Source organism: Triplophysa rosa, linkage group LG4 (genome assembly GCF_024868665.1).
Source record: "Triplophysa rosa linkage group LG4, Trosa_1v2, whole genome shotgun sequence".
NCBI lineage: Eukaryota > Metazoa > Chordata > Actinopteri > Cypriniformes > Nemacheilidae > Triplophysa > Triplophysa rosa.
In genome coordinates, this window is record NC_079893.1 from 14922660 (window position 1) to 14949609 (window position 26950).

General features: G+C 52.4%; 1 protein-coding gene across 1 annotated transcript in view; it reads right to left on the minus strand.

The window, feature by feature from the left end:
• gk (glycerol kinase) overlaps positions 1–26950 on the minus strand; it is a 250768-nt gene that overhangs the window by 111362 nt on the left and 112456 nt on the right. Inside the window, exon 8 of the mRNA XM_057330925.1 lies at positions 21121–21187. Within this exon, the coding sequence (XP_057186908.1) occupies positions 21121–21187 (67 nt within the window). The remainder of the gene's footprint in view (positions 1–21120; positions 21188–26950) is intronic.

Genomic DNA, 26950 nt, shown 5'->3' on the forward strand with positions numbered 1-26950 from the left:
GGTGGGATCGAAGCATGAAGTTTGAGCTTCTACTCCTCTGTCTTCAGCTGAATTGGTAAGTTGACATTTATTTGCCTTTTAGAAGTGTTGAGGGAAAGCGAAGAAGCACACAATATAGACACATTTATAGAACGGGTCGGAATACCCACCTATATACCGGAGACCGTAGAAATCCGGCGGGGCTTAGAACTTTAGACACGGAAAAGATAGCAACAGTGAATATAAGGAGAAAATGGATTTCCTCGCCATACAGATAAAAAAGTATTAGTTTGTTTATCCTCAAAAGGAGTAAATATGACTTTGAATTCGTCAAAGGGTCGTAAACTACAAAAAAAGCGTGACTTTAAGAAAACTCCCACAGCGATTGTTTATTTACTTCGTCGGAACAAACTCGCAGCTAAGGCAGAAGCCGAACATACAATAGCGAGTATCCGAGAGATAGAAAGAACCAGATCAGATGAATTAAAAAAACGTCCGTCTATGATAAACAAACCTGGGCAAGACAGGGCGACGCATTAGGAGCACAGTATATTATTTGGAGCTTAGAGATGTGTGGCAGGTATCTCTCCTTACCATCCCAAATGAGATAAAAAATGACTGAAGAGCTCAGATCTGAAGAGATAATCGTGAAGAGGGAAGATGAAGGAGAGTCAGAAGTTTATGAATGAATAGGGAAGCATTGTTGGAGTTAAGAGGACCAGCACATGCAGAGTGTAGTAGAATATTGGATATTAGGCAAGCAGGGAAAGAACCATTTGAGATATATGCGGAGCACATGTGGGTGTCTTATAATGAACACTCAGGAATGGAAAATGCAGACATGGACCAGAGCGCTTTATTGCAGATCTTAAAAAATAATGTCGGTCCCTTCATACAGCAGGCACTACTGCACGGGTCAGTATGTGTCTCGCCCACATACTCTGAATTCGCTCCAAAAAGTGCTCAGAACCGCAAACTTAAGAGACTTCATACCTGATTTTGCGAACACAGCTGCACCGCTGTATGCCCTTGTAAACGGCAAATCCAAACCATCAGATGTCCTTGAATGGACTGATGTACATGACAAAGCGTTCACAAATTTTAAACAGCGTCTGTGCTCTGCGTCTGCCCTGGGCTTGCCCAATCCCAAAAAATTGTTCCACGTTCAAGTTGATGTGCACGAAAATACACTGAGGGGTATATTAGCACAAGAACATGGGGGAAAACGTTGTCCAATTGGAGAAAATCTCCAGTTGAACAGGGGTTCGACCCATGTACACAGCATGTTCTGGCTGTTCATTGGATGTTAACCACAACTGAGCCCATCGTAGGTTTTCAGCCAGTGGTTATACATACAGTGCACATGCCAGTACAAATGCTGTTGCAAGTCAGAATAAAAGGGGTCTCGTCTAGATGGCCAGATGGTTAGCTGATATTCAATCGCGAGATCTCACAACAGTAAACACAGGAGTTTTGCCACATATACTCTGAGATGTAGAGGGCCATCCGCACACTTGTTTACCTAGACAAGAAATACCCAGCCCCGTCTATGATCATGAGATCCCGGGCCAAACACAAGTATACGTTGATGGCTCCCGGTTTAAACAAAATGATCATTTTTATACTGGATGTGCAGTTTGGGCACCTCACCTTCCTGACTGTAACCTGCAAAAATTACTCAAACTACCATCAAATATTTCTGCTCAAGAAGCCGAAATCATTGCTTTGCTAGCAGCAATAAAGGCACACCCAGAGCCATTGTGTGTGTACACCGATAGCGATACACATTTGGGGTCGTGCATGATTTTATGGCACAATGGCAATTGCGAAATATTCTTACATCTGCAGGAACCCCCGTTAAACACTTCAACACGATAAGTGCAATTTGGAATGCCATAAATGCGCGAAAAGCTCCGATCTCTGTTGTCAAAGTGCGCGTGCATATCAACAAAAACCCAGACGTGCATGAACAGAACAACATTTTTGACCATAAAAGGAGAGTCATGGAACAAAAACCTCTTGGTTACAGATGTAACCTCAGTTCCCTTTCTGTCGGTCTCTCGACGTTGTGTCGAACCGACAGAATGGGGTTTGTCTTGAGAACCTATCATCTTCTGAGTATTTAGAAAAGGCCAATGAAAATTGCCGAATGAAATTTGCATGCCGGGCTCCTCCCCGGATGTCCGGGTATAAGAGGGAAGCCGGCGTGCTCATTCATTCACCTTTGGTCTGAGGAGCCTAAGAATCCTCCCCCGACCGCTGGGGTGGGCGGCCAGTGTTGTGGCATGAGGGACACAACGTCTCGTTCCCTCCATCAGGGAACCGAGGTTACATCCGTAACCAAGACGTTCCCTTTCTGTCGGTCTCTCGACGTTGTGTCGAACCGACAGAATGGGGTTCCTATGGAAAACGCCACAGCACTGAGCCGCGTCACAATCTCTGTGGATGATCTCTTTGGTGATCATTTTTCTGCTGGAAATTACGGAGCGGACAGCGGACGGTCCCTTCATGCAGTGACTCTCCCCTGGGCATCTCGGCAGTTCCGGGGGTGTTAGAGCAAATTTCCTTTCTAAAAGAGCAAATTTCTCCAGCGTGGCATGTCCTGCTGTTCTCATGGGTGCAACACACTCATCGAGGAGGGGGACGGACACGATGCCTGCTTCCAGTACACTGGGGCAGACGTTGTGGATACGTCCTGCCCGCACTGCGGGCGGTGATGATTCAGACGTTGCGTCACAGGTGGCTGTGTTCCCACGGGACTCAGCCACCACCTTGCCTGCTTCCCGTTCCGTGACGGCAGGACTACGGCCCTGCCGCCCGCTACGGCAAGCAGCGAGGGTGATATGAGGATTACTGTGAGCGATAATCCGCCAGCCACTGGCTCACGGACCGTTCACACCTCGTCTCGCTCGTCTGACCGTTCCCCAGGAGACGGTCCACCGTCTTATTCCTCAATCACGTATTCGGACACGATGCGTGATGATGAGATGTCTCTTGCAGCATCGGGGGGTGACGTACTGCCATCCGACTCCGACGATTCCTTCGGTTCCCTCCCTCGGGGGGTCGAGCCCAGGAAGAAGCGGACATCGAAATGTCAGCCATGTTTTCCCGGGCCGCCGTGAGTGTTGGGTTGCAGTGCCCAAACTGCCTCTCCCGGCGCTCGCGGCTGGCTACATGGCGCCTCGGGTTTGAGCGCGGCTCCAAGCCGCGCCCGCCCCCAGTGCCGTGTTTACCGGAAGTGCATGAGGAGCTTAGTAAGACCTGGAACGCCCCCTTTCCGGCACATTTCACATCAAACAAAGTTCTGTCACCCTCTCTCCCCTCGAGGTTGAGATTCTCCCCCAGGTGGAGTATGCCGCCGCGGTGCACTCGTGCCTGTAGGCGGCGGCCACCTGGGGGGGGGCTTGACCTAGACTCCCGTCCAAAGCATGTGGGGTCTCGGCATCTCTGGTGTCGAGAGCGTACATTGCAGCGGACCAAGCTGCCTCCTCTCTCCACGCTATGGCTCCTGCCAGGCCAGGGCGTTGAGAGAGCTCCACGAGGGTAAGACCGACCCAGCGCTTATGCAGGAACTCCACGCCGCCACCGACCTCGCTCTACGGGCGACCAATGTGACCACGCAGGCCCTGGGTCGGACGATGTCCACACTTGTGTTCCATGAGAAAATCCTCTGGCCGATCCTTGCGCAGATGAGTAACGCCGAGAAGGTCCGCTTTCTCGACGCACCCGTCTCGCAAGAGGGGGCTGGTTGGTGTTACTCTCAATCCGGAGCGGCCCCGCTCACCCCCCGCCCGTCGGGGGGCGCGAGACCCGCACGTGGCCTCCCCCGGAGGGTTCTCGACAGTAAAGAAGCAGTCCTCCGTGCCGCGCCTCGGCCGTCGAGTCCCGTGCACTGTCTGCTTCCCAGCAGCCCTGGTCCTCTTCGATGCCCCCCATTCAGGCGGCCCCCCCTGGAGGAGACAGCGAAGAGGAGACCATCGCCCCATCAGCAGCCGCGGCGAAGCGGCCCTCATGGGAAGACCTCAGGGGGATCGAGGCTACCATTGGGCCCGACCCCAGCCACATCGCTGGGAAGTCGGATAGGGATGGCTCCTGCCCCGTCTCTCCATCTGCTGGCCCCCTCCGGGGGGCTAGCGCCCACTTACTCTCAAAAGAGAGTTTCCTATCTCTCTGGGATATCACAGCCGCTCCCACCCTCTGCACGACGGTGAACGGCAAGCTCGACGTTGCGTCATGGCGAAGCGCAATGTCGAGTGTAAACACCAGCCCTCAGCACTCTCAGTCAGACAGTGCGTTGAGCTGCGCAGTCGCCAGGCAGGAAAAACAGCAGAGCCAATCTCCTCCCCGGGGGACCTCCCCCGGCAAGGAATCCGTACTGCTAGCCATCGAACCACCCCCCGGGGGGACGATGAAAAAGATCGTACGTTTAGTCCCCCTGTCTCATTCTGGGAGCATGTCTGGCTTCCCAGACTGTCAGGCTGGCTAGGGAAAACGATCCGTCTCGGCTACGCGATCCAGTCGCCTCATGCCCGCCAAGTTCAGGGCATCCGATATACCTCAGTCAGAGGCTAGGATGTTCCCGTACTTCGGGCCGAGGTCGCCACCCTTCTGGTGAAGGGAGTGATCGAGCCCGTCTCACCAGCCGAGATGTTCAACAGGTTTTTCAGCCTGTAACTCATTGTCCCCAAGAAAGGCGGGGGGTTGCGCCCTATCTTGGGTCTGTGTGTTCTGAACAGGCACCTACTCAATAGCTGCCTTTCAGGTTGATCACGCCGAAGCGCATCCTGACGTCCGTCAGGTGTCAGGACTGGTTCATGGCAATCGACCTGAAGGACACGTACTTCATGTCTCAATCCTCCCTCGACATCAACCGTTCCTACGGTTCACGTTCGAGGGACAGGCCGAAGGGGAGGACCCTGTACTGATATGCCTGTCCCTCGAACGCGAACCGTAGGAACTGTCTCCACGAGTCTTTATGAAGGTCGTGGAAGGAGGTGTGCGGGTACTATACTATCTTGACGACTGGCTCAGCTAGGCGCACTCTCGAGATCTGTTGTGTATACACAGGGACCTGGTGCTCCGGCACCTAGATCGGTGGGGCTACAGGTCAACTGAGAAGAGCAAGCTCTCCCCGGTGCAGAGCGTCCTCTTTCTCGGTATGGAACTCTACTCTGTCCTCATGAGCGGCCCCGCTCACCCCCCGCGGGGGGCACGAGACCCGCGACGAGGAAGCCCGTGCCCTCGCGGCCTCCCAGACGCAGTGCGACTGACTACAGAGCGCGCCCGATCAGTGTTGAACTGCCTGAAGCTCTCAGGCAGTCAGCGGTCCCCCTGAAACATTTCAGAGGCTCCTGGGATACATGGCATCCTCGGCGGGGGTGCTCCCCCTCGGGTCGATGCACATACGACCGCTCCAACACTGGCTACAGAGTCAAGTTCCTTGGAGATCGTGGCACACCGGCAGCAGGCGTATGGTCATCACGCTTTTCTGCCGACACACCCTAATCCCCTGGTCTCCCATGACCTTCTTGCGGACAGGGGTCCCATTAGGGATGTCTCCCTGTAAGGTTGGGGTGCTGTGTGCAACGAGCATGCAGTGTCGGGGCGGTGGACGGGCCCCCGCCTGCGTTGGCATTCAACTGCCTAGAGTTGTTGGTTGTGCTACTTGCATTGAGGAGGCTACTACCTCTCGTGCAGGGCAAGCACGTGCTGGTCCGGTCGGACAGCACAGCTGCTGTGGCGTATATCATTGGTGGCATTCGCTCACGGCAGCTAACATGACTCGCCCGGCGCCTCCTCCTCTGGAGTCAGCAGTTGATCAGTTCCCTGCGAGCCACACACATCCCAGGCATCCTGAACCAGACAGCCGATGTGCTCTCTCGTCAGTTGACGCCTCGCGGAGAGTGGTGACTCCATCCCCGCGCAGCCGGCTCATTTGGGAGCAGTTCGGCCAGGCACAGGTGGTCCTGTTGCCTCCCCGGACTCCACCCATTGTCCACTTTGGTACTCCCTGTCCGAGGCAACCCTTGGCATGGATGCCCTGGTGCACAGCTGGCCGCGGGACAAGCGGAAGTACGCTTCCCCCCAGTGAGCCTCATTGCACAGGTCCTGTGCAAGGCCAGGGAAGAGGAGCATCAAGTGGTACTAGTTACACCCCTTTGGCCTAACCAGGACTTGGTTCTCGGAGCTGAGGCTCTGACAACAACTCCCCCCTGGCCGCTCCCCCTGGCGGACAGCTTCCCCAGGGGAAGGGGCACGTTACGGCATCCCAGGCAAAACCTGGTCTCCATGTCTGGACGGGACGAGGAGATCCTGAGTGACCCACCCCCGGTCTGGTTGGGACGTCACTCAGGCTAGGGCTTCGGCCACTGGGCGGCTATACGCCCATAGGTGGCGCCTCTTCTCGTCCTGGTGCTCTTCTCGGCGAGAAGACCCGCGGAGTTGCTCGGTCGGGTACGAGCTGTCCCGTCCTCAAGAGAGACGGGGGAGTAACCTCTCCCCCTCCACACTGGGAATGTATGTAGCCGCTACGGCCGCTCATCATGACCCAAGTGCTGGGTAGCCTCTGGGACAGCACGACCTGGTCATTAGGTTCCTAAGGGGCGCGAGAGGGTGACCACCTTACCCGCGCTCCGTACCCTCTTGCGACCTAGGTGGCGGGCCTCAAGAGGCCCCGCCCCCTTCGAGCCTCTCGGGGTTGCCGCTCTTTCTCAGTCTTGATAAAGACGGCTTTCCGCATGGCGCTCACCTCCAAGAGGGTAGGGGATCTGCAAGCACCCTCCGTGTCCACAGATTGCCTAGAACTCGGGGCCGGGATTCTCACGTTATCTTGAGACCCCGCCCCGGCTACGTGCCCAAGGTTCCCACCACTCTCCCGAGAGACCAGGTGGTGAACCTGCAGGCGCTCCCCACCGGGGAGGAAGACCCAACCTATCCGTGTTGTGTCCAGTACGCGCACGGCGCCTCTACTTGGACCGCACGCAGAGCCCAGAAGCTCTGAGCAGCTCTTTGTCTGTTTCGGAGGTCAGCAGAAGGGAGGGCTGTCTCCAAACAGAGGCTGGCGCACTGGATCGGGGATGCCCTCGTTAGGGCATACCGATCTCTATTCGTCCCTGCCCGTGGGGGTGAGGCACACCCCTCATGGGCACTGGCTCAGGGCGCCTCTCTGGCAGACATCTGCAGAGCTGCGGGTTGGGCTATGCCCAACACCTCCGTGAGGTTCTAATACCTACGCGCGGAACCGGTGTCAGCCCGCATCCTGGCAAGGTGTGGGACCGGCAGCCGGTAGGGCGTACGCCTGCGGAAGCCCTTCCCCCTCCGGGGGGAGCAGTGGCGATCCCGCCTCACTTCTTTCCCCTCGGGTAAAGAACAGGCATTCCATCCATCACTAAGCACCCTTCCAGGGGACAGGCTGGGCAGAGCAGCCCTGCCCCCTTAGGCCGGGGAACAGTTGAGTTATCTCCCACATAGCTCTAACCGGACCTAGTGCTCCAGACGTGGTAACCCCCCCTCCGTGGGCTGTTCCGTCTGATGCATCCTCATGAATGGTTCCCACCTCGGCAAACCATGAGCTCCCTAGGTGGACTCCCACCTTGCGGTTAACTCCTGCAGTCCGCACTTTTTCCCATGAGTTCTCCCCTGATGGTGAGACCATGTGGTGTCTCCACTAATTCCTCCCTACGGTAGGTAGTGGTCTCTGCAGCGTTTTTCACCGGGGGGAATAATGCTTACCCAGTGGCCCTTGCGGTGCCAGGCGTCTTCTCGCCATTTAGAGAACTAGGCCTCCGCCCGTTACGGCCGGTGGCAGGGGCTTCCCAACTTTGTGGTAAAGCTCTGGGTCCCCCTTCCTCTCCACAGGATGGTCATAATTTCGCGTTAGCGCCTACGTCTGACTCGCCCAGGCCAGTCAACGTTGCTCCGCTAGAGATTGTGACGCGGCTCAGTGCTGTGGCGTCTTACATAGGAACCCCATTCTGTCGGTTCGACACAACATCGAGAGACCGACAGAAAGGGAACGTCTTGGTTACGGATGTAACCTCAGTTCCCTGATGGAGGGAACGAGACGTTGTGTACCTCATGCCACAACACTGGCCGCCCACCCCAGCGGTCGGGGGAGGATGCTTAAGGCTCCTCAGACCAAAGGTGAATGAATGAGCATGCAATGAGGACTCCGGCATGCAAATTTCATTCGCCAATTTTCATTGGCCTTTTCTAAATACTCAGAAGATGATAGGTTCTCAAGACAAACCCCATTCTGTCGGTTCGACACAACGTCTCGTTCCCTCCATCAGGGAACCGAGGTTACATCCGTAACCAACACGTTCCCTGATGGAGGGAACGAAACGTTGTGTCGAGCCGACAGATTGGGTTCGTCCCTGAGAACCATGCCAAGGGAGGATCGAGACATGAAAGTACCTTCAGGTCAATTGCAATGAACCAATCCTGACATCTGACAGATGTCAGACCCCCCGCTTTTCTTTGGGACGATGAAGTACGGGCTGCAAAACCCGCTGAACATCTCGGCTGGAGGGACGGGCTCGACGGCTACCTTCTGCCTCTGACTGAGGTTGAGAGGATGCCCCGAAACTTGGGCGGGCGTCCAGCGAACTGGATCGCGTAGCCGAGACGGATCATCTTCCTTAGCCACCGTGACGGCCTGGGAAGCCGTAGCCAGGCTCCCAGGAACCAAGACAGGGGGACTAGGGGTTCAATCTGCTTCATCGTCCCCGCGGGGGTGGTTCGATGGGTAGCAGTACGGATCCCTCGCCGTGGGGAGGCCCCCGGGGAGGAGATCGGCTCTGCTGACTTACCTGTGTGGCGATTACACAGCTCAACGCACCGTCTGACTGAGAGTGCTGAGGGCTGGTGAGTATACTCAACGTTGCATCTCACCGTGACGTCACCATGGTGCCGAGGGTGGGAGCGGCTGTAATAACAACCCAGAGAGAGAGGGAACTCTTTTGGTGAGTAAGTGGGCGCTGGCCCTGGCGGGGGGCAGCAGATGGTGAGACGGGGCAGGAACCATCCCTATCCGACCGACCATCGATGGAGTGGCTGGGGTCGGGCCCGATGGTAGACTCGATCTCCCTGGGGTCGCAAGGTTAAGCCAGAGGTGTCTCTCGTGGACCACCAAAGTGGACATCGTCTGACCCAGGGCCCGCGCAGTCACCTTGGTCACCCATAGGGCGCGAGGTCGGTGGCGGTGTGGAGTTCCTGCATTAACCCTGGGTCGGTCTTACCCTTGTGGAGCTCCTTCAACACCTTGGCCTGATGGACCTGCAGGATGGCCATGGCGTGGAGGGAGGAGGCAGCCTGGCCCACAGCAGCGTAAGCCTTCGACACCAGGGATGTCGAAAACTTAAACACCTTGGACGGGAGTCTAGGTCGAGCTCTCCAGGTGGCCGCCGTACACTTCCGAGTATGTGGCAGAGGAACAAGATGGGGTAGGACCGACTCCTGGGGGACGATCAGAAGAGCGAGATGGGGCGTGAACGGTCCGCGAGCCTGTGGCTGACGGGTTAACGCTCATGTTAATCCCCATATCACCCCCGCTGCTCGCCGTAGCGGACGGCAGGGCCGTAGCCACTGCAGTCCCGGAACAAGAAGCTGACGAGGTGGCGGCTGTGTCCATGAAGAACACAGCTACCCGTGACTGCAACGTCTGGATCGCCATCCGCCTGCAGTGCGGGCAGGACGTATTCACAAAGGCTGCCTCAGCGGAGACCCAAACACATGAGGCAGACATCGTGTCCGCCCCCCTCCTCGATGAGTGTGTTGCTCCCACGAGAACAGCGGGCCATGTCACGCTGGAGAAATTTGCTCTTTTACAAGAAAAAAAGAAAATAACTCGAACACCTCCAGAACTACCGAGACGCCCAGGGGAAGTCTCTGCAGGAAGGGACAGTCCACTGCACCACATCGTACAAAGTCCAGCAGTAATTGAAGATCAGCGTAGATCAGAGATAAGATCATAAGATCGAAGGCTCCGAAGAACAAAAGGTGAATGAATGCAGCAGGCTGTCTTCCTTTTATACCCGGATATCCGGGGCGGAGTCCGGCATCTTTAAGAATAGCCTGAAAACACATCTCTTCCGTCAACACCTGGCCTATTAGTACTGACTTCTATTTCTTTTCTACGCTTTACTGTATATCCTTTACAAAAAATCCGTAGCTTTGTATACTGTGGTGGGCTATATGAGACCAGTTCCCTTTCTGTCGGTCTCTCGACGTTGTGTCGAACCAACAGATGGGGTTCGCTCTTGAGAACCTATCGCTTCCTCAATGAAATTGGCAAATTAAATTTGCATGCCAGACTCCGCCCCCGGATATCCGGGTATAAAAGGGAGACGGCGTGCTGCATTCATTCACCTTTTGTTCTTTGGAGCCTTCACACTGGATCGACTTTGAGACTTCAAACTCTATGCCAAATTACTGCTGGAATCTTATCACGTGGTTCAGCGGACTGTCCCTTCCTGCGGCGACTTCCCCTGGGCATCTCGGCAGTGCCAGAAGTGTTCGAGTTTTTTTCTCTAAAAGAGCTAATTTCTCCAGCGTGGCATGTCCCGCTGTTCTCGTGGGTGCAACACACTCATCGAGGAGGGGGACGGACAGGATGTCTGCTTCCAGCACGCTGGGGCAGACGTTGTGGATATGCCCTGTGTAGTGTATTTTGGGGAAACTATGAGTTTAACCACAGTAACAAACGCATAATTAATTGTGATTAACCATTAACTATTTTATACACTTTACCTGATGCAGCAGAATTAATAATAGCGACAGACTAAATGTACTCGTCCAGCGAGTGATCAGCAGGTCGTATATTAACTCTAAGAAATATTACTTTCCTGGCCTTGGAAAAACAATATTCTTACTGTAGTACAGTACCACTTCAGAAATTTTACGAAATAAAGCAGTTTAAGTGATGTTGATATGTGATAAATAAACACAAAAACAATTTGAGCGTGGATATACATGCGGTTTATTTATCTACACTACGGGGGAACTAAAACCAACTACTAACAAAGAAACAAACACTAACAAACAAACATACAACGTAAAAGCAGTAAAGAATGAAAGAAATAGATAAAGCAAAGAAAAAGGCAGTATTAAATCAGCTATTCACATCTGCACGAACCATCAAGGACAAATTTCCTTATTTAAAAGGAGAAAAGCTACGTAACTGGTAACAATAGTTCAGATAGTTGCATTGGCTTCTTTGTTTCTCGGGACACGTGATGGCGCACGTATCAAAGGGTCCAGATGTGTTCCGACCAAGCCGTAAATCCGTTGATTTAGCTTGAAGCAAACTGCCGTTAGAAACTGTCTCTGAGGAGAGGCAGGTCTCGAGAGGTTGACAGAAACGAGCGAGCGAATGCGCACGAGCGTGAACGCATACAAGTGAATGAACATACACAAAAGAGCGAGCTTTCCTGCGTGTTCAGGTGTTTTAACACAGAGGGCGCCACGCCCCTCCAAGGTGGGCGATCCAATGTGATGAGACAGCTTTGGGCGCGAAAACATGTTTCTTTGTCCGGCACACTAACTAATTTGCATTTATGGTCGCCTGGGAGTTTGGAGCAGGAATAGACTTAGAATAGAATAAAATGAGTATGGTATAAAATACATTACTGTGCTATACACCATATTCTAAGACATGAAAAGGGAAACACGTAGATATGAAACATGAAGGGGTTACAATTACATTGACCTGTAGTTTGGACAAGAATGTAAATATAAACAAAATACCACTAAGCACATATGCCTTTGAGGTTGTAGGTGAAGGAGAATAACATAGAGACAAGCATACAATGTGGAGATTCATGTGTATACATTTTAAACCAGTCTTTTGTGGCTAAGGAAAGAGAAAGAGACATTCTTTTGGAAGAATTTGAGGCTCTCAAGTCCCTGGGGGCCACATGGCTTTTCTCACTTTGGTGAACAGTCCTGTCCTCCACCAAGAACCACCTTTGAAGTCTAGGGTAGAGTATCCGAATCTGTCCTGGTCAGTGATGAAGGTGTTGAGAATAGGACATTTGGCCAGACTTGTTGGTGCCTGGTCGTAGTCCTGCTGAGAGGTTACTGTGTTTTACGATCACAGATGGTAAACTTTGATCCGACCATACCCTACACCTGCCCGCACTGCGCGCATTTGACGATTCAGACGTTGCGTTCATGGGTGGCTGTGTTCCCACGGGACTCAGCCACCACCTCGTTTGATTCCCGTTCCGTTGCTTCCACTACGGCGAGCAGCGAGGGTGATATGAGGATTACTGTGAGCGTTAATCCGTCAGTCACTGGCTTGCGGACCATTCGCACCTCGTCTCGCTTGTCTGACCGTTTCCCAGGAGACAGTCCCACCGTCTTGTTCCTCATCCCTCTAGCCGAAATGTTCAACGGGTTTTACAGCCCGTACTTCATCGTCCCCAAAAAAGGCGGGGATTGCTAGATCTGCGTACCCTGAACAGGCACCGACTCAAGCCCACCGAAAGGGAGGGCTCTGTACTGATATGCCCGCCCTCGAAAGCGAGACATGAAAGAGGCTCCTGTGCACATGGCATCCTCGGTGGGGGTGGTCCCCCTCGGGTTGATGCACATGCGACCGCTCCAACACTGGATACAGAGTCGGGTTCCCTGGAGAGCGTGGCACACCGGCAGCAGGCGTATGGTCATCACGCCTCTCTGCCGACGCACCCTAACCCGCTGGTTTTCAATGACCTTTTTGGCGGACGGGGTCCCCCTAGGACAGGTCTCAAGGCACGTCGTGGTGATGATGGGTGCTTCCCTGCAGGGTTGGGGTGCCGTGTGCAATGGGCACGCAGTGTTGGGCGGTGGATGGGCCCCCGCCTGCGTTGGCATATCAACTGCCTAGAGTTGTGGGCTGTGCTACTTTCACTGAAAAGGCTGCAGCCTCTCGTGCAGGGAAAGCACGTGCTGGTCCGGTCGGACAGCACAACTGCCGTGGCGTATATCAATCGACAGGGAGGCATTCGCTCACAGCAGTTAACACGACTCGCCCGACGCCTCTTTTTAAGTCAGCAGGTGATCAGCTCCCTGCGAGCCACACATATCCCAGGCGACCTGATCCAAACAGCCGACGTGCTGTCTGTCAATCAGTCAACGCCTCATGGAGAGTGACGGCCTCCAGAGGCCACCCTTCGATTACATTACGATGAAGACAGCCCTCCTGGTGGCGCTCGCCTCCATCAAGAGGGGAGGGGACCTACAAGCATTCTCTGTGTCCACGGATTGCCTAGAATTCGGGCCTGGAGACTCTCACGTGATCCTGAGACCACGGGACCAGGTGGTGAACTTGCAGGCACTCCCCACTGGGGAGTAATACCCAACCCCATCCGTGTTGTGTCCAGTACACGCGCTGCACCTCTACTTGGACCGCACGCAGAGCTTCAGGAGCTCTGAGCAGCTCCTTGTCTGTTTGGGAGGTCAGCAGAAGGGGAGGGCTGTCTCCAAACAGAGACTGGCGCGCTGGATTGTGGACGCCGTCGCTACGGCATACCGATCTCAAGATGGCCCCTGCCCATTAGGAGTGAGGGCACACTCCACTCGACGTGTAGCCTCCTCGTCGGCACTGGCTCGGGGCACCTCTCTGGCAGACATCTGCAGAGCTGAAGGTTTGGCTACGCTCAACACCTTCGCGAGGTTCTACAACCTCCGCGTAGAACCGGTGTCAGCCCGTGTCGTAGATGATAACAGGTAAGACAGGTGACCGGTAGGGTGTACACCGGTGAAAGCACCTTCCCCCTCCTAGGTGGGTCAGCATGCTTGTTCCGCCTCCCTTCTTCCCCCCACTGGGTGAAGAATAGGCACTTCATCCATCACTAAGCACCTTCCCCCCTTAGGCCGGGTATCAGCTGAGCTATCTACCACATAGCTCTAACCGGACCTAGTGCTCAAGACGTGGTAACCCCCCCACTGGGTGGTTCAGTCTGATGTTTTCCTCATGGTTGGTTCCCCACCTCGGGAACCCATGACCTCCCCTAGGTGGACCTCCACCTTGCACTCCCAGTCCGCACATTTTCCCATGAGTTCTCCCCTGCCGGCGAGACCATGCGGGTGTCTCCACTATTCCTCCCCATGGTAGGTAGTGGTCTCTGTAGCGTTTTCCCCCAGGGGGGAATAACGCTTACCCAGTGGCCCTTATGGTTCCGGGCGGCTTCTCGCTGTTAGAGAAACAAAGCCTCCGCCCGTGACGGCCGGTGGCAGGGGCTTCCCACCTTTTCTTCAAAAACTCTGCGACCGTCTACCTCTCCACTGGACGGTTACAATTCCGCGCTAGCGCTCATGTCTGACATGCCCAGGCCAGTCAGCATCGCTCCGCTAGAGATTGTAACATGGCACAGTGCCGTGGGGTTTTCCATAGGAACCCCATCTGTCGGTTCGACACAACGTAGAGAGACCAACAGAAAGGGAACGTCTTAGTTACGGATGTAACCTCAGTACCCTGATGGAGGGAACAAGACGTTGTGTCCCTCATAAAATGTCTTTACTAAGAAGATAACTTTCCTAAGAGTTGATATGCATTGCATGATTATTCACTGCATGAGTGCATAGCTGATCAAGTACTAAAAAAAATGTGTATTTAATGACGATTAATTATACGTAACAATTCAATGAATGCAACAGTGCATAAATCATACTGCTGAATTGACACATATTCGACTGCATATAAACACAGCAGACTGTTCAGTTCAGAGAGTATGAAAAATGGCATGATGACAGTTAATGTGTATAAGTATGAGAATGAAAATAAAAAGGCTGATTGCTCTTTCAATTCACACCACAAAGAACTTCAAGTAAACTTTTGTTAATTAAAAGAAAAATGGGTTGGCAATTTTGAGTAGAATCTGAAATATGAAGTACTGAGATGTATAGTGAGTTAGCAATACATCGGGCACCAAACCTAGACAAAATAACTGTCTGATACATTTTCAATACAGACATAAAAAAACACAACTTAAAAAAACACTTTAAAATGTAATTATGTTACTATTGTAGCACAGCAAGAAAACGTCTTGGTTACGGATGTAACTTCGGTTCCCTGATGTAGGGAACGAGACGTTGTGTCGAACCGACAGAATGGGGGTTTGTCTTGAGAACCTATCATCTTCTGAGTATTTAGAAAGGGCCAATGAAAATTGGCGAATGAAATTTGCATGCCGGACTCCTCCCCGGATGTCCGGGTATAAGAGGGAAGCCGGCGTGCTCATTCATTCACCTTTGGTCTGAGGAGCCTAAGAATCCTCCCCCGACCGCTGGGGTGGGCGGCCAGTGTTGTGGCATGAGGGACACAACGTCTCGTTCCCTCCATCAGGGAACCGAGGTTACATCCGTAACCAAGACGTTCCCTTTCTGTCGGTCTCTCGACGTTGTGTCGAACCGACAGAATGGGGTTCCTATGGAAAACGCCACAGCACTGAGCCGCGTCACAATCTCTGCGGAGCGACGTTGACTGGCCTGGGCGAGTCAGACGAACACGCTAGCGCGAAATTATGACCTTCCAGTGGAGAGGAAGGGGGACCCAGAGCTTTCCACAAAAAGTTGGGAAGCCCCCTAACGCCGGCCGTCACGGGCGGAGGCCTAATTCTCTAAATGGCGAGAAGCCGCCCGGCACCGTACGGGCCACTGGGTAAGCATTATTCCCCCTGGGGGAAAAACGCTGCAGAGGCCACTACCTACCGTAGGGAGGAATTAGTGGAGACACCACATGGTCTCACCATCAGGGGAGAACTCATGGGAGGAATGTGCGGACTGCAGGAGTTAACCGCAAGGTGGGAGTCCACCTGGGGAGGTCATGGGTTGCCAAGGTGGGAACCATTCATGAGGATACATCAGACGGAACAGCCCACGGAGGGGGGGTTACCACGTCTGGAGCACTAGGTCCGGTTAGAGCTATGTGGGAGATAACTCAACTGTTCCCCGGCCTAAGGGGGCAGGGCTGCTCTGCCCAGCCTGTCCCCTGGAAGGGTGCTTAGTGATGGATGGAATGCCTGTTCTTTACCCGAGGGGAAAGAAGTGAGGCGGGATCGCCACTGCTCCCCCCGGAGGGGGAAGGGCTTCCGCAGGCGTATGCCCTACCGGCTGCCGGTCCCACACCTTGCCAGGATGCGGGCTGACACCGGTTCCGCGCGTAGGTATTAGAACCTCACGGAGTTGTTGGGCATAGCCCAACCCGCAGCTCTGCAGATGTCTGCCAGAGAGGCGCCCTGAGCCAGTGCCCATGAGGGGTGTGCCTCACTCCCAACGGGCAGGGGCGAAAAGAGATCGGTATGCCCTAACGAGGGCATCCACGATCCAGTGCGCCAGCCTCTGTTTGGAGACAGCCCTCCTGCTGACCTCCGAAACAGACAAAGAGCTGCTCAGAGCTTCTGGGCTCTGCGTGCGGTCCAAGTAGAGGCGCCGTGCGCGTACTGGACACAGCACGGATAGGTTGGGTCTTCCTCCCCGGTGGGGAGCGCCTGCAGGTTCACCACCTGGTCTCTCGGGAGAGTGGTGGGAACCTTGGGCACGTAGCCGGGGCGGGGTCTCAAGATAACGTGAGAATCCCGGCCCCGAGTTCTAGGCAATCTGTGGACACGGAGGGTGCTTGTAGATCCCCTACCCTCTTGGAGGTGAGCGCCATGCGGAAAGCCGTCTTTATCAAGACTGAGAAAGAGCGGCAACCCCGAGAGGCTCGAAGGGGGCGGGGCCTCTTGAGGCCCGCCACCTAGGTCGCAAGAGGGTACGGAGCGCGGGTAAGGTGGTCACCCTCTCGCGCCCCTTAGGAACCTAATGACCAGGTCGTGCTGTCCCAGAGGCTACCCAGCACTTGGGTCATGATGAGCGGCCGTAGCGGCTACATACATTCCCAGTGTGGAGGGGGAGAGGTTACTCCCCCGTCTCTCTTGAGGACGGGACAGCTCGTACCCGACCGAGCAACTCCGCGGGTCTTCTCGCCGAGAAGAGCACCAGGACGAGAAGAGGCGCCACCTATGGGCGTATAGCCGCCCAGTGGCCGAAGCCCTAGCCTGAGTGACGTCCCAACCGGACCGGGGGTGGGTCACTCAGGATCTCCTCGTCCCGTCCAGACATGGAGACCAGGTTTTGCCTGGGATGCCGTAACGTGCCCCTTCCCCTGGGGAAGCTGTCCGCCAGGGGGAGCGGCCAGGGGGGAGTTGTTGTCAGAGCCTCAGCTCCGAGAACCAAGTCCTGGTTAGGCCGAAGGGGCGTAACTAGTACCACTTGATGCTCCTCTTCCCTGGCCTTGCACAGGCCCTGTGCAATGAGGCTCACTGGGGGGAAGCGTACTTCCGCTTGTCCCGCGGCCAGCTGTGCGCAAGGGCATCCGTGCCGAGGGTACCTCGGACAGGGAGTACCCAAGCGGACAATGGGAGGAGTTCGGGGAGGCAACAGGACCACCTGTGCCTGGCCAAACTGCCCCCAAATGAGCCGGCTGCGCGGGGAGGGAGTCGCCACTCTCCGCAAGGCGTCAACTGACGAGAGAGCACATCGGCTGTCTGGTTCAGGACGCCTGGGATGTGTGTGGCTCGCAGGGAGCTGATCACCTGCTGACTCCAGAGGAGGAGGCGTCGGGCGAGTCATGTTAGCTGCTGTGAGTGAAGAATACGCCACAGCAGCTGTGCTGTCCGACCGGACCAGCACGTGCTTCCCTGCACGAGAGGAAGTCCCTCAATGCAAGTAGCACAACCCACAACTCTAGGCAGTTGAATGCCAACGCAGGCGGGGGCCCGTCCACCGCCCCGACACTGCTTGCCCATTGCACACGGCACCCCTTAGGGTGTGTCGGCAGAAAAGCGTGTGACCAACGCCTGCTGCCGGTGTGCCACGCTCTCCAAGGAACTTGACTCTGCCGCCAGTGTTGGAGCGGTCGTATATGCATCGACCCGAGGGGGGGCCACCCCCGCCGAGGATGCCATGAATCCCAGGAGCCTCCTGTTACAGGGGGACCGCTGACTGTCTGATCTCAGGCAGTTCAACACTGACCGGGCGCGCTAGTCAGGGTGCGAGCTTCCTCGTCGCGGGTCTCGGCCCCCCCCCCGGGGGGTGAGCGGGGCCGCTCGTGAGGACAGAGTCGAGTTCCATACCGAGAAAGAGGATGCTCTGCACCGGGGAGAGCTTGCTCTTTTCTCAGTTGACCTGTGGCCCCACCGATCTAGGTGCCGGAGCACCAGGTCCCTGTGTGTACACCACAGATCTCGAGAGTGTGCCCAAACTTGAGCCAGTCGTCGAGATAGTTAGTACCCGCACACCTCCTTCCCAACGGGGAAGGAGGGCGGCTTCCACGACCTTCGTAAAGACTCGTGGAGACAGGGACAGACCGAAGGGGAGGACCCTGTACTGATATGCCCGTCCCTCGAACGCGAACCGTCGGAACGGCCGAAGTCGAGGGAGGATCGAGACATGAAAGTACGCGTCCTTCAGGTCGATTGCCATGAACCAGTCCTGACGCCTGACGGACGCCAGGATGCGCTTCTGCGTGACCATCCTGAAAGGCAGCTAGTGTAGGTGCCTGTTCAGAACACACAGACCCAAGATAGGGCGCAACCCTCCGCCTTTCTTAGGGACAATGAAGTACGGGCTGTAAAACCCGCTGAACACCTCGGCCGGTGGGACGGGCTCGATCGCTCCCTTCACCAGAAGGGAGGCGACCTCCGCCCGAAGTACGGGGGCATCCCTGCCTCTGCCTGAGGTAAAAGGACGTCCCGGAACTTGGGCGGACGTGCGTAGCCGAGACGGATCGTCTTCCTCAGCCCGCCTGACAGTCTGGGGCCCCCAGAACTGTGACAGGGGACTAGAGGTTGATCTGCTTCATCGCCCCCGCGGAGGGTGGTTCGATGGCTAGCAGTACGGATTCCTTGCCAGGGGAGGCCCCCCGGGGAGGAGATCGGCTCTGCCATATTTCCTGCCTGGCGACTGCGCAGCTCAACGCACTGTCTGACTGAGAGTGCTGAGGGCTGGTGTTTATACTCGACATTGCGCTTTGCCATGACGCAACGTCGAGTTTGCCGTTCACCGTCGTGCAGAGGGTGAGAGCGGCTGAGGTAACCCAGAGAGAGAGGAAACTCTCCTTTTTGAGAGTAAGTGGGCGCCAGCCCCCCAGAGGGGGCCAGCAGATGGAGGGACGGGGCAGGAACCGTCCCTATCCGACCTACCAGCGCTGTGGCTGGGGTCGGGCCCAATGGTAGCCTCGATCCCCCTGAGGTGATCCCATGACAGCCGCTGCCCGCGGCTGCTGATGGGGCGATGGTCTCCTCTTCGCTGTCTCCTCCAGGTCACTGGAGGGCGTTGAAGAGGACCAGGGCTGCTGGGAAGCAGACAGTGCACGGGACTCGACGGCCGAGGCGGCCGAGTTGCGGCACGGAGGACTGCTTTTTACTGTCGAGAACCCTCCACAGTAACACCAACCAGCCCCCCCTTGCGAGACGGGTACGTCGAGAAAGCGGACCTTCTCAGCGTTACTCATCTGCGCAAGTATCGGCCAGAGGAGTTCCTCATGGACCACAAGTGTGGACATCGTCCGACCCAGGGCCCCCGTGGTCACCTTGGTCGCCCGTAGAGCGAGGTCGGTGACGGCGCGGAGTTCCTGCATAAGCGCTGGGTCGGTCTTACCCTCGTGGAGCTCTCTCAACGCCCTGGCCTGGCAGGAGCCATAGCGTGGAGAGAGGAGGCAGCTTGGTCCGCCGCAATGTAAGCTCTCGACACCAGAGATGCCGAGACACCACATGCTTTGGATGGGAGTCTAGGTCGAGCCCCCCCAGGTGGCCGCCACCTCAGGGCACGAGTGCACCGCGGCGGCAAACTCCACCTGGGGGACACCGACGCATCCTCCAGCTGTCTCAACCTCGAGGGAAGAGAGGGTGACAGAACTTTGTTTGACGTGAAACGTGCCGGAAGGGGCGTTCCAGGTCTTACAAAGTTCCTCATGCACTTCCGGTAAACACGGCACTGGGGGCGGGCGCGGCTTGGAGCCGCGCTCAAACCCGAGGCGCCATGTAGCCAGCCGCGAACGCCGGGAGAGGCAGTGCGGGCACTGCAACCCAACACTCACGGCGGCCCGGGAAAGCATGGCTGACATTTCGACGTCCGCTTCTTCCTGGGCTCGACCCCCCGAGGGAGGGAGCCCGAGGAATCGTCGGAGTCGGATGGCAGTACGTCACCCCCCGATGCTGCAAGAGACATCTCATCATCACGCATCGTGTCCGAATACGTGATTGAGGAATAAGACGGCGGACCGTCTTTTTGGGGAACGGTCAGACGAGCGAAACGAGGTGTGAACGGTCCGTGAGCCGTGGCTGGCGGATTATCGCTCACAGTAATCCTCATATCACCCTCGCTGCTTGCCATAGCGGACGGCAGGGCCGTAGTCCTGCCGCCACGGAACGGGGAGCAAACGAGGTGGTGGCTGAGTCCCGTGGGAACACAGCCACCTGTGACGCAACGTCTGAATCGTCACCACCCGCAGTGCGGGCAGGACGTATCCACAACGTCTGCCCCAGCGTACTGGAAGCAGGCATTGTGTCCGTCCCCCTCCTCGATGAGTGTGTTGCACCCATGAGAACAGCGGGACAAGCCACGCTGGAGAAATTTGCTCTTTTAGAAAAGGAAATTTGCTCGAACACCTCCGGAACTGCCGAGACGCCCAGGGGAGAGTCACTGCAGGAAGGGACCGTTCGCTGTCCACGTCGTAGATTCCAGCAGAAAGAAAGATCATCCAGATCGTAGAGAAGCTCACCAGATGCGTAGGCTCTGAAGAACAAAAGGTGAATGAATGAGCACGCCGGCTTCCCTCTTATACCCGGACATCCGGGGAGGAGCCCGGCATGCAAATTTCATTCGCCAATTTTCATTGGCCTTTTCTAAATACTCAGAAGATGATAGGTTCTCAAGACAAACCCCCATTCTGTCGGTTCGACACAACATCGAGAGACCGACAGAAAGGGAACCCTGTTTACTCTGTCGGAAATGCACCACCTTCTGCACTGGCAAAATGCTAGTTTTGCCAGACATGACAGTGAGGACAGTTAAAATACTCATAGATGATTTTCTATCAGTCAGCCCAAAGAAAATCATAACAATATACAGCAAGTTCTAAGATGCATCCGTTTCTCTATATGGGGTAACACTTACCATTAAACCATAGATCTCTGAAGAACTTCTCACTTTGGGCAGAATGTCCATTGGTACCTCAAAATATCTGAAATATCAAAAATGTCACTCACAAAACATTCTTCTTGCCAAAGTTATAAACTTTTAAATAAATTGCTGAAAAAATACTTGTGTGATAGTTTAAAAAACATTACTTCAGCAAACACAATAAAGGACACTTGTTTTGGAAAGTGACTTAAAACCTCAGAAATAGAGCTCATGGCAAGACACTGAAAACAGTAGGATACACAGCCCAAGACATCAGTTGGCATATCTAGTAATAGTAATAAAACATTGACAAAGTGCAACCTGTGCAAACACACCTTGAAAGCACATTTTATTTTAATACTTTAAAAAGTCTCATTATTATGTGATGAAATTAAGTAATTGATAAATATATATACAGTATATATTACCCCTTAATTTTATTCACGCTATGTTTGTCAAGGCTCGGGTCTAGCACCTCTGGGTTTTGTCTGTCTTGTCTTCTGTTTTTGTTTTGTCGAGCACTTGACAGTTGCCATGTGCTTGGAATCCGCATGTGTGTGGCCCCACCCCCCTTGTTATCCTATCTACGTCTCATTATTGATTTCCCCGATTCACCTGGCTCCCCTTAACTTTCCCTCTCCCCAACTGGTTTCTCATTTTCCTTTCTGATTGCTTCACCTTTTATTCCCTGTGTTTTACGTTGTTCTTTGTCAGTCCATTAGAGTTATCTCGTGGCGATCTCTGGCCTCTTGTCTAGCACTCTAAAAGTCTTGTCTTATCTAGATTTTGATCATCTCATCTCGTCCAGGCTCCAGTGCTGTACTCATCTGTCCTGTTCTTCCTGTCCTTGTTTTGGCAACCATCCCTTCTGACTTCAAGCTGTGGTTATTCCTCACAGAGATTATTCGAGGCGAGTCAACCAGTTCTCTTTCGGGGAGCCTCTCGAAGGCTTTTTACCAAGGGATTCGTACAGTTCGACTGTGTGAGCTATGCACTGGGATTACTATACTGTCACCTCCTAAAGGACTCTTGTTTGCACTCGCTACCACTCCGTATGGATTACCATAGTGGTGTTAAGAACACTGGCTTCTGGCTCCCCCGAGTTTGACTCGCAGCAGATGGAACCTCAGGTCAACTCTCTAGCCCAGTTGGGCTTGTTGTGGACTCTCTTGCCTCACTCACCTCCCGCTTGCGGCAGGCATTTTTTGGATTTTCTTTTTTTTGTTTTTTCTCCCCTTCTACGGTCGTTTGGCCGAGCGCTCAAGCCTTTGTTTCCCCTCTGGTTTATTCACTGTTATGGACTTTATTTAGTGTTGTGTTTTTGTGAGTGTGGGATTTTTTTCGTTAAATCTGCTTACCCTGCGTTTGACTCCAGTGTCCTTCCTAACCAATGTTATGTTGCTGCTTTGTATTAAACTACTTTAACTTCTACTTTTTTACATACATCTTCACTCCATAATCCATAATGAAAAAAAAAAGATTTGTGACAACTTCAAAATACTGAAATAATTACATTACATACGTATTCAAACCCTTTTCTGGAACTCAGAAGCATTCCAGTTTTGCTTGTTGTTGTTACACTTCAAATGGAGCTAATCTCTGTGGCAAATTTTATTGAATAAGTATGATTGGAAAGGCACACAACTTTCAATAAAAGGTCTAGCGGCTGAACATCAGAGCAAAAACCAAGCCATAAAGTCAAAAGATTTGCCAGTAGAGCTTTGAGACAGTATTCTATAAAGATACAGATCTGGGGAAAACCACAAATATAAAAATACTCTCCAGAAGCAGGTAGTCTCCATTAATCATTAATAGATTTTGTTCTCCAACAGGACAATGATCCTAAGCACAATGCAAGAGTGATCTATTGACAACTCTGTCAATGACCTTGAGCCAGTGCTTGGGCCTGAACCCAATTGAACATCTATGTAGAAACCTGAAAATGTATGTCTACTGATGGTCCCCATCCAACCTGGCAGAGTTTGAGAGGATCTGAGCAGAAGAATGGCAGAAAATTGACAAATGCATATGTGTAACGCTTGTCTTGAGTCTATAAAGGTGCTTTAACACAGTATTGAGTTAAGGGTATGAATACTTATGCAAAGTAATTATTTCAGTTTTTAGTACATTTTCCAAGTTGTCACAAAATCTGTTTTTGTTAAGGCATTATGGATTATGAAGTGTAGATTCGTGTAAAAAATCCATATAAAGTAGTTTAACACAAAGCAGCAACATTACAAAATATAAACAAAATTAAGGGGCATGAATACTTTCGCAAGCTGTATATACAGTATCTCACAGAAGTGAGTACACCTCTCACATTTTAGTAAATATTTTATTATATATTTTCATGTGACAACACTGAAAAATGGCACTTTGCTACAATGTAAAGTAGTGAGTGTACAGCTTGTATAACAGTGTAAATTTGCTGTCCCCTCAAAATAACTCCACACACAGCCATTAATGTCTAACCGCTGGAAACAAAAGTGAGTACACCCCTAATTGAAAATGTCCAAATTGGGCCCAATTAGCCATTTTGTTTTAGTGTTACAAGGTCTCGTGTGTGAATGGGGAGCAGGTGTGTTAAATTTGGTGTTATTGGTCTCACTCTCTCATACTGGTCACTGGAAGTTCAACATGGCACCTCATGGCAAAGAACTCTCTGAGGATCTGAAAAAAAGAATTGTTGCTCTACATAAAGATGGTCTAGGCTATAAGAAGATTGCCAAGACCCTAAAACTGAGCTGCAGCACAGTGGCCAAGACCATACAGCGGTTTAACAGGTTCCACTCAGAACAGGCCTCGCCATGGTCGACCAAAGAAGTTGAGTGCACCTGCTCAGCGTCATATCCAGAGGTTGTCTTTGGGAAATAGACGTATGAGTGCTGCCAGCATTGTTGCAGGGGTTGAAGGGGTGGGGGATCAGCCTGTCAGTGCTTAGACCATATGCAGCACACTGCATCAAATTGGTATGCATGGCTGCCATCCCAGAAGGAAGCCTCTTCTAAAGATGATGCACAAGAAAGACAGCAAACAGTTTCCTAAAGACAAGCAGACTAATGACATGGATTACTGGAACCATGTCTTGTGGTCTGATGAGACCAAGATAAACATATTTGGTTCAGATGGTGTCAAGCGTGTGTGGTGGCAACCAGGTGAGGAGTACAAATACAAGTGTCTTGCCTACAGTCAAGCATGGTGGTGGGAGTGTCATGGTCTGGGGCTGCATGAGTGCTGCCAGCACTGGGGAAATACAGTTCATTGAGGGAACCATGAATGCCACATTTACTGTCACATACTGAAGCAGACCATGATCCCCTCCCTTCGGAGACTGGGCCGCAGGGCAGTATTCCAACATGATAACGACCCCAAGCGCATCTCAAAGATGACCACTGCCTTGATAAAGAAGCTGAGGGTAAAGGTGAAGACCTAAACCCTATTAAGCATCTGTGGGGCATCCTCAAACGAAAGGTGGAGGAGCACAAGGTCTCTAACATCCACCAGCTCTGTGATGTCGTCATGAAGGAATGGAAGAGGACTCCAGTGGCAACCTGTGAAGCTCTGGTGAACTACATGCCCAAGAGTGTTTAGGCAGTGCTGGAAAATAATGGTGGCCACACAAAATATTGACACTTTGGGCCCAATTTATACATTTTCACGTAGAGGTGTACTCACTTTTGTTTGCAAGCGGTTCAGACATTAATGGTTGTGTGTTCAGTTATTTTGAGGGGACAGAAAATTTACACTGTTATACAAGCTGTACACTCACTACTTTACATTCTACAAACCCGATTCCAAAAAAGTTGGGACACTGTACAAATTGTGAATAAAAAAGGAATGCAATAATTTATGAATCTCATAAACTTATATTTTATTCACAATAGAATATAGATAACATATCAAATGTTGAAAGTGAGACATTTTGAAATGTCATGCCAAATATTGGCTCATTTTGGATTTCATGAGAGCTACACATTCCAAAAAAGTTGGGACAGGTACTGTAGCAATAAGAGGCCGGAAAAGTTAAATGTACATATAAGGAACAGCTGGAGGACCAATTTGCAACTTATTAGGTCAATTGGCAACATGATTGGGTATAAAAAGAGCCTCTAAGAGTGGCAGTGTCTCTCAGAAGTCAAGATGGGCAGAGGATCACCAATTCCCCCAATGCTGCGGCGAAAAATAGTGGAGCAATATCAGAAAGGAGTTTCTCAGAGAAAAATTGCAAAGAGTTTGAAGTTATCATCATCTACAGTGCATAATATCATCCAAAGATTCAGAGAATCTGGAACAATCTCTGTGCGTAAGGGTCAAGGCCGGAAAACCATACTGGATGCCCGTGATCTTCGGGCCCTTAGACGGCACTGCATCACATACAGGAATGCTACTGTAATGGAAATCACAACATGGGCTCAGGAATACTTCCAGAAAACATTGTCGGTGAACACAATCCACCGTGCCATTCGCCGTTGCCGGCTAAAACTCTATAGGTCAAAAAAGAAGCCATATCTAAACATGATCCAGAAGCGCAGGCGTTTTCTCTGGGCCAAGGCTCATTTAAAATGGACTGTGGCAAAGTGGAAAACTGTTCTGTGGTCAGACGAATCAAAATTTGAAGTTCTTTTTGGAAAACTGGGACGCCATGTCATCCGGACTAAAGAGGACAAGGACAACCCAAGTTGTTATCAGCGCTCAGTTCAGAAGCCTGCATCTCTGATGGTATGGGGTTGCATGAGTGCGTGTGGCATGGGCAGCTTACACATCTGGAAAGGCACCATCAATGCTGAAAGGTATATCCAAGTTCTAGAACAACATATGCTCCCATCCAGACGTCGTCTCTTTCAGGGAAGACCTTGCATTTTCCAACATGACAATGCCAGACCACATACTGCATCAATTACAACATCATGGCTGCGTAGAAGAAGGATCCGGGTACTGAAATGGCCAGCCTGCAGTCCAGATCTTTCACCCATAGAAAACATTTGGCGCATCATAAAGAGGAAGATGCGACAAAGAAGACCTAAGACAGTCGAGCAACTAGAAGCCTGTATTAGACAAGAATGGGACAACATTCCTATTCCTAAACTTGAGCAACTTGTCTCCTCAGTCCCCAGACGTTTGCAGACTGTTATAAAAAGAAGAGGGGATGCCACACAGTGGTAAACATGGCCTTGTCCCAACTTTTTTGAGATGTGTTGATGCCATGAAATTTAAAATCAACTTATTTTTCCCTTAAAATGATACATTCTCTCAGTTTAAACATTTGATATGTCATCTATGTTGTATTCTGAATAAAATATTGAAATTTGAAACTTCCACATCATTGCATTCTGTTTTTATTCACAATTTGTACAGTGTCCCAACTTTTTTGGAATCGGGTTTGTAGCAAAGAGTCATTTCTTCAGTGTTGTCACATGAAAATATATAATAAAACGTACTAAAATGTGAGGGATATACTCACTTCTGTGAGATACTATATACAAAGAGTTAAGTAAAGTCAATAGCTGTTAAAGCTGACAATGGTGGGGGGAAGGCAGACAAAGAAAACCAGAAAAGGTTTTAAAGAGAGTACAAGAGTCAGGCAAGTTGTTGATTTTAGAGTGGTAATATTGAGGTTTTGCCATGGATATATCAGTGTAGAAGGAAAAGAGTAAAGCCTGATAAAGACAAAGGCGACTTTTGATTTGCGGCACTTTCTCTCAGCAGCACTGAGTCTGGAGCTATGCTCATAGGGAGCATAAAATAACCAGGGCCCAGATGGGGTTGCATAGGCTGTTCTGGATGTGAGTGGGCATAAGCTATCTAAACAGGATGTTAGAGTGGG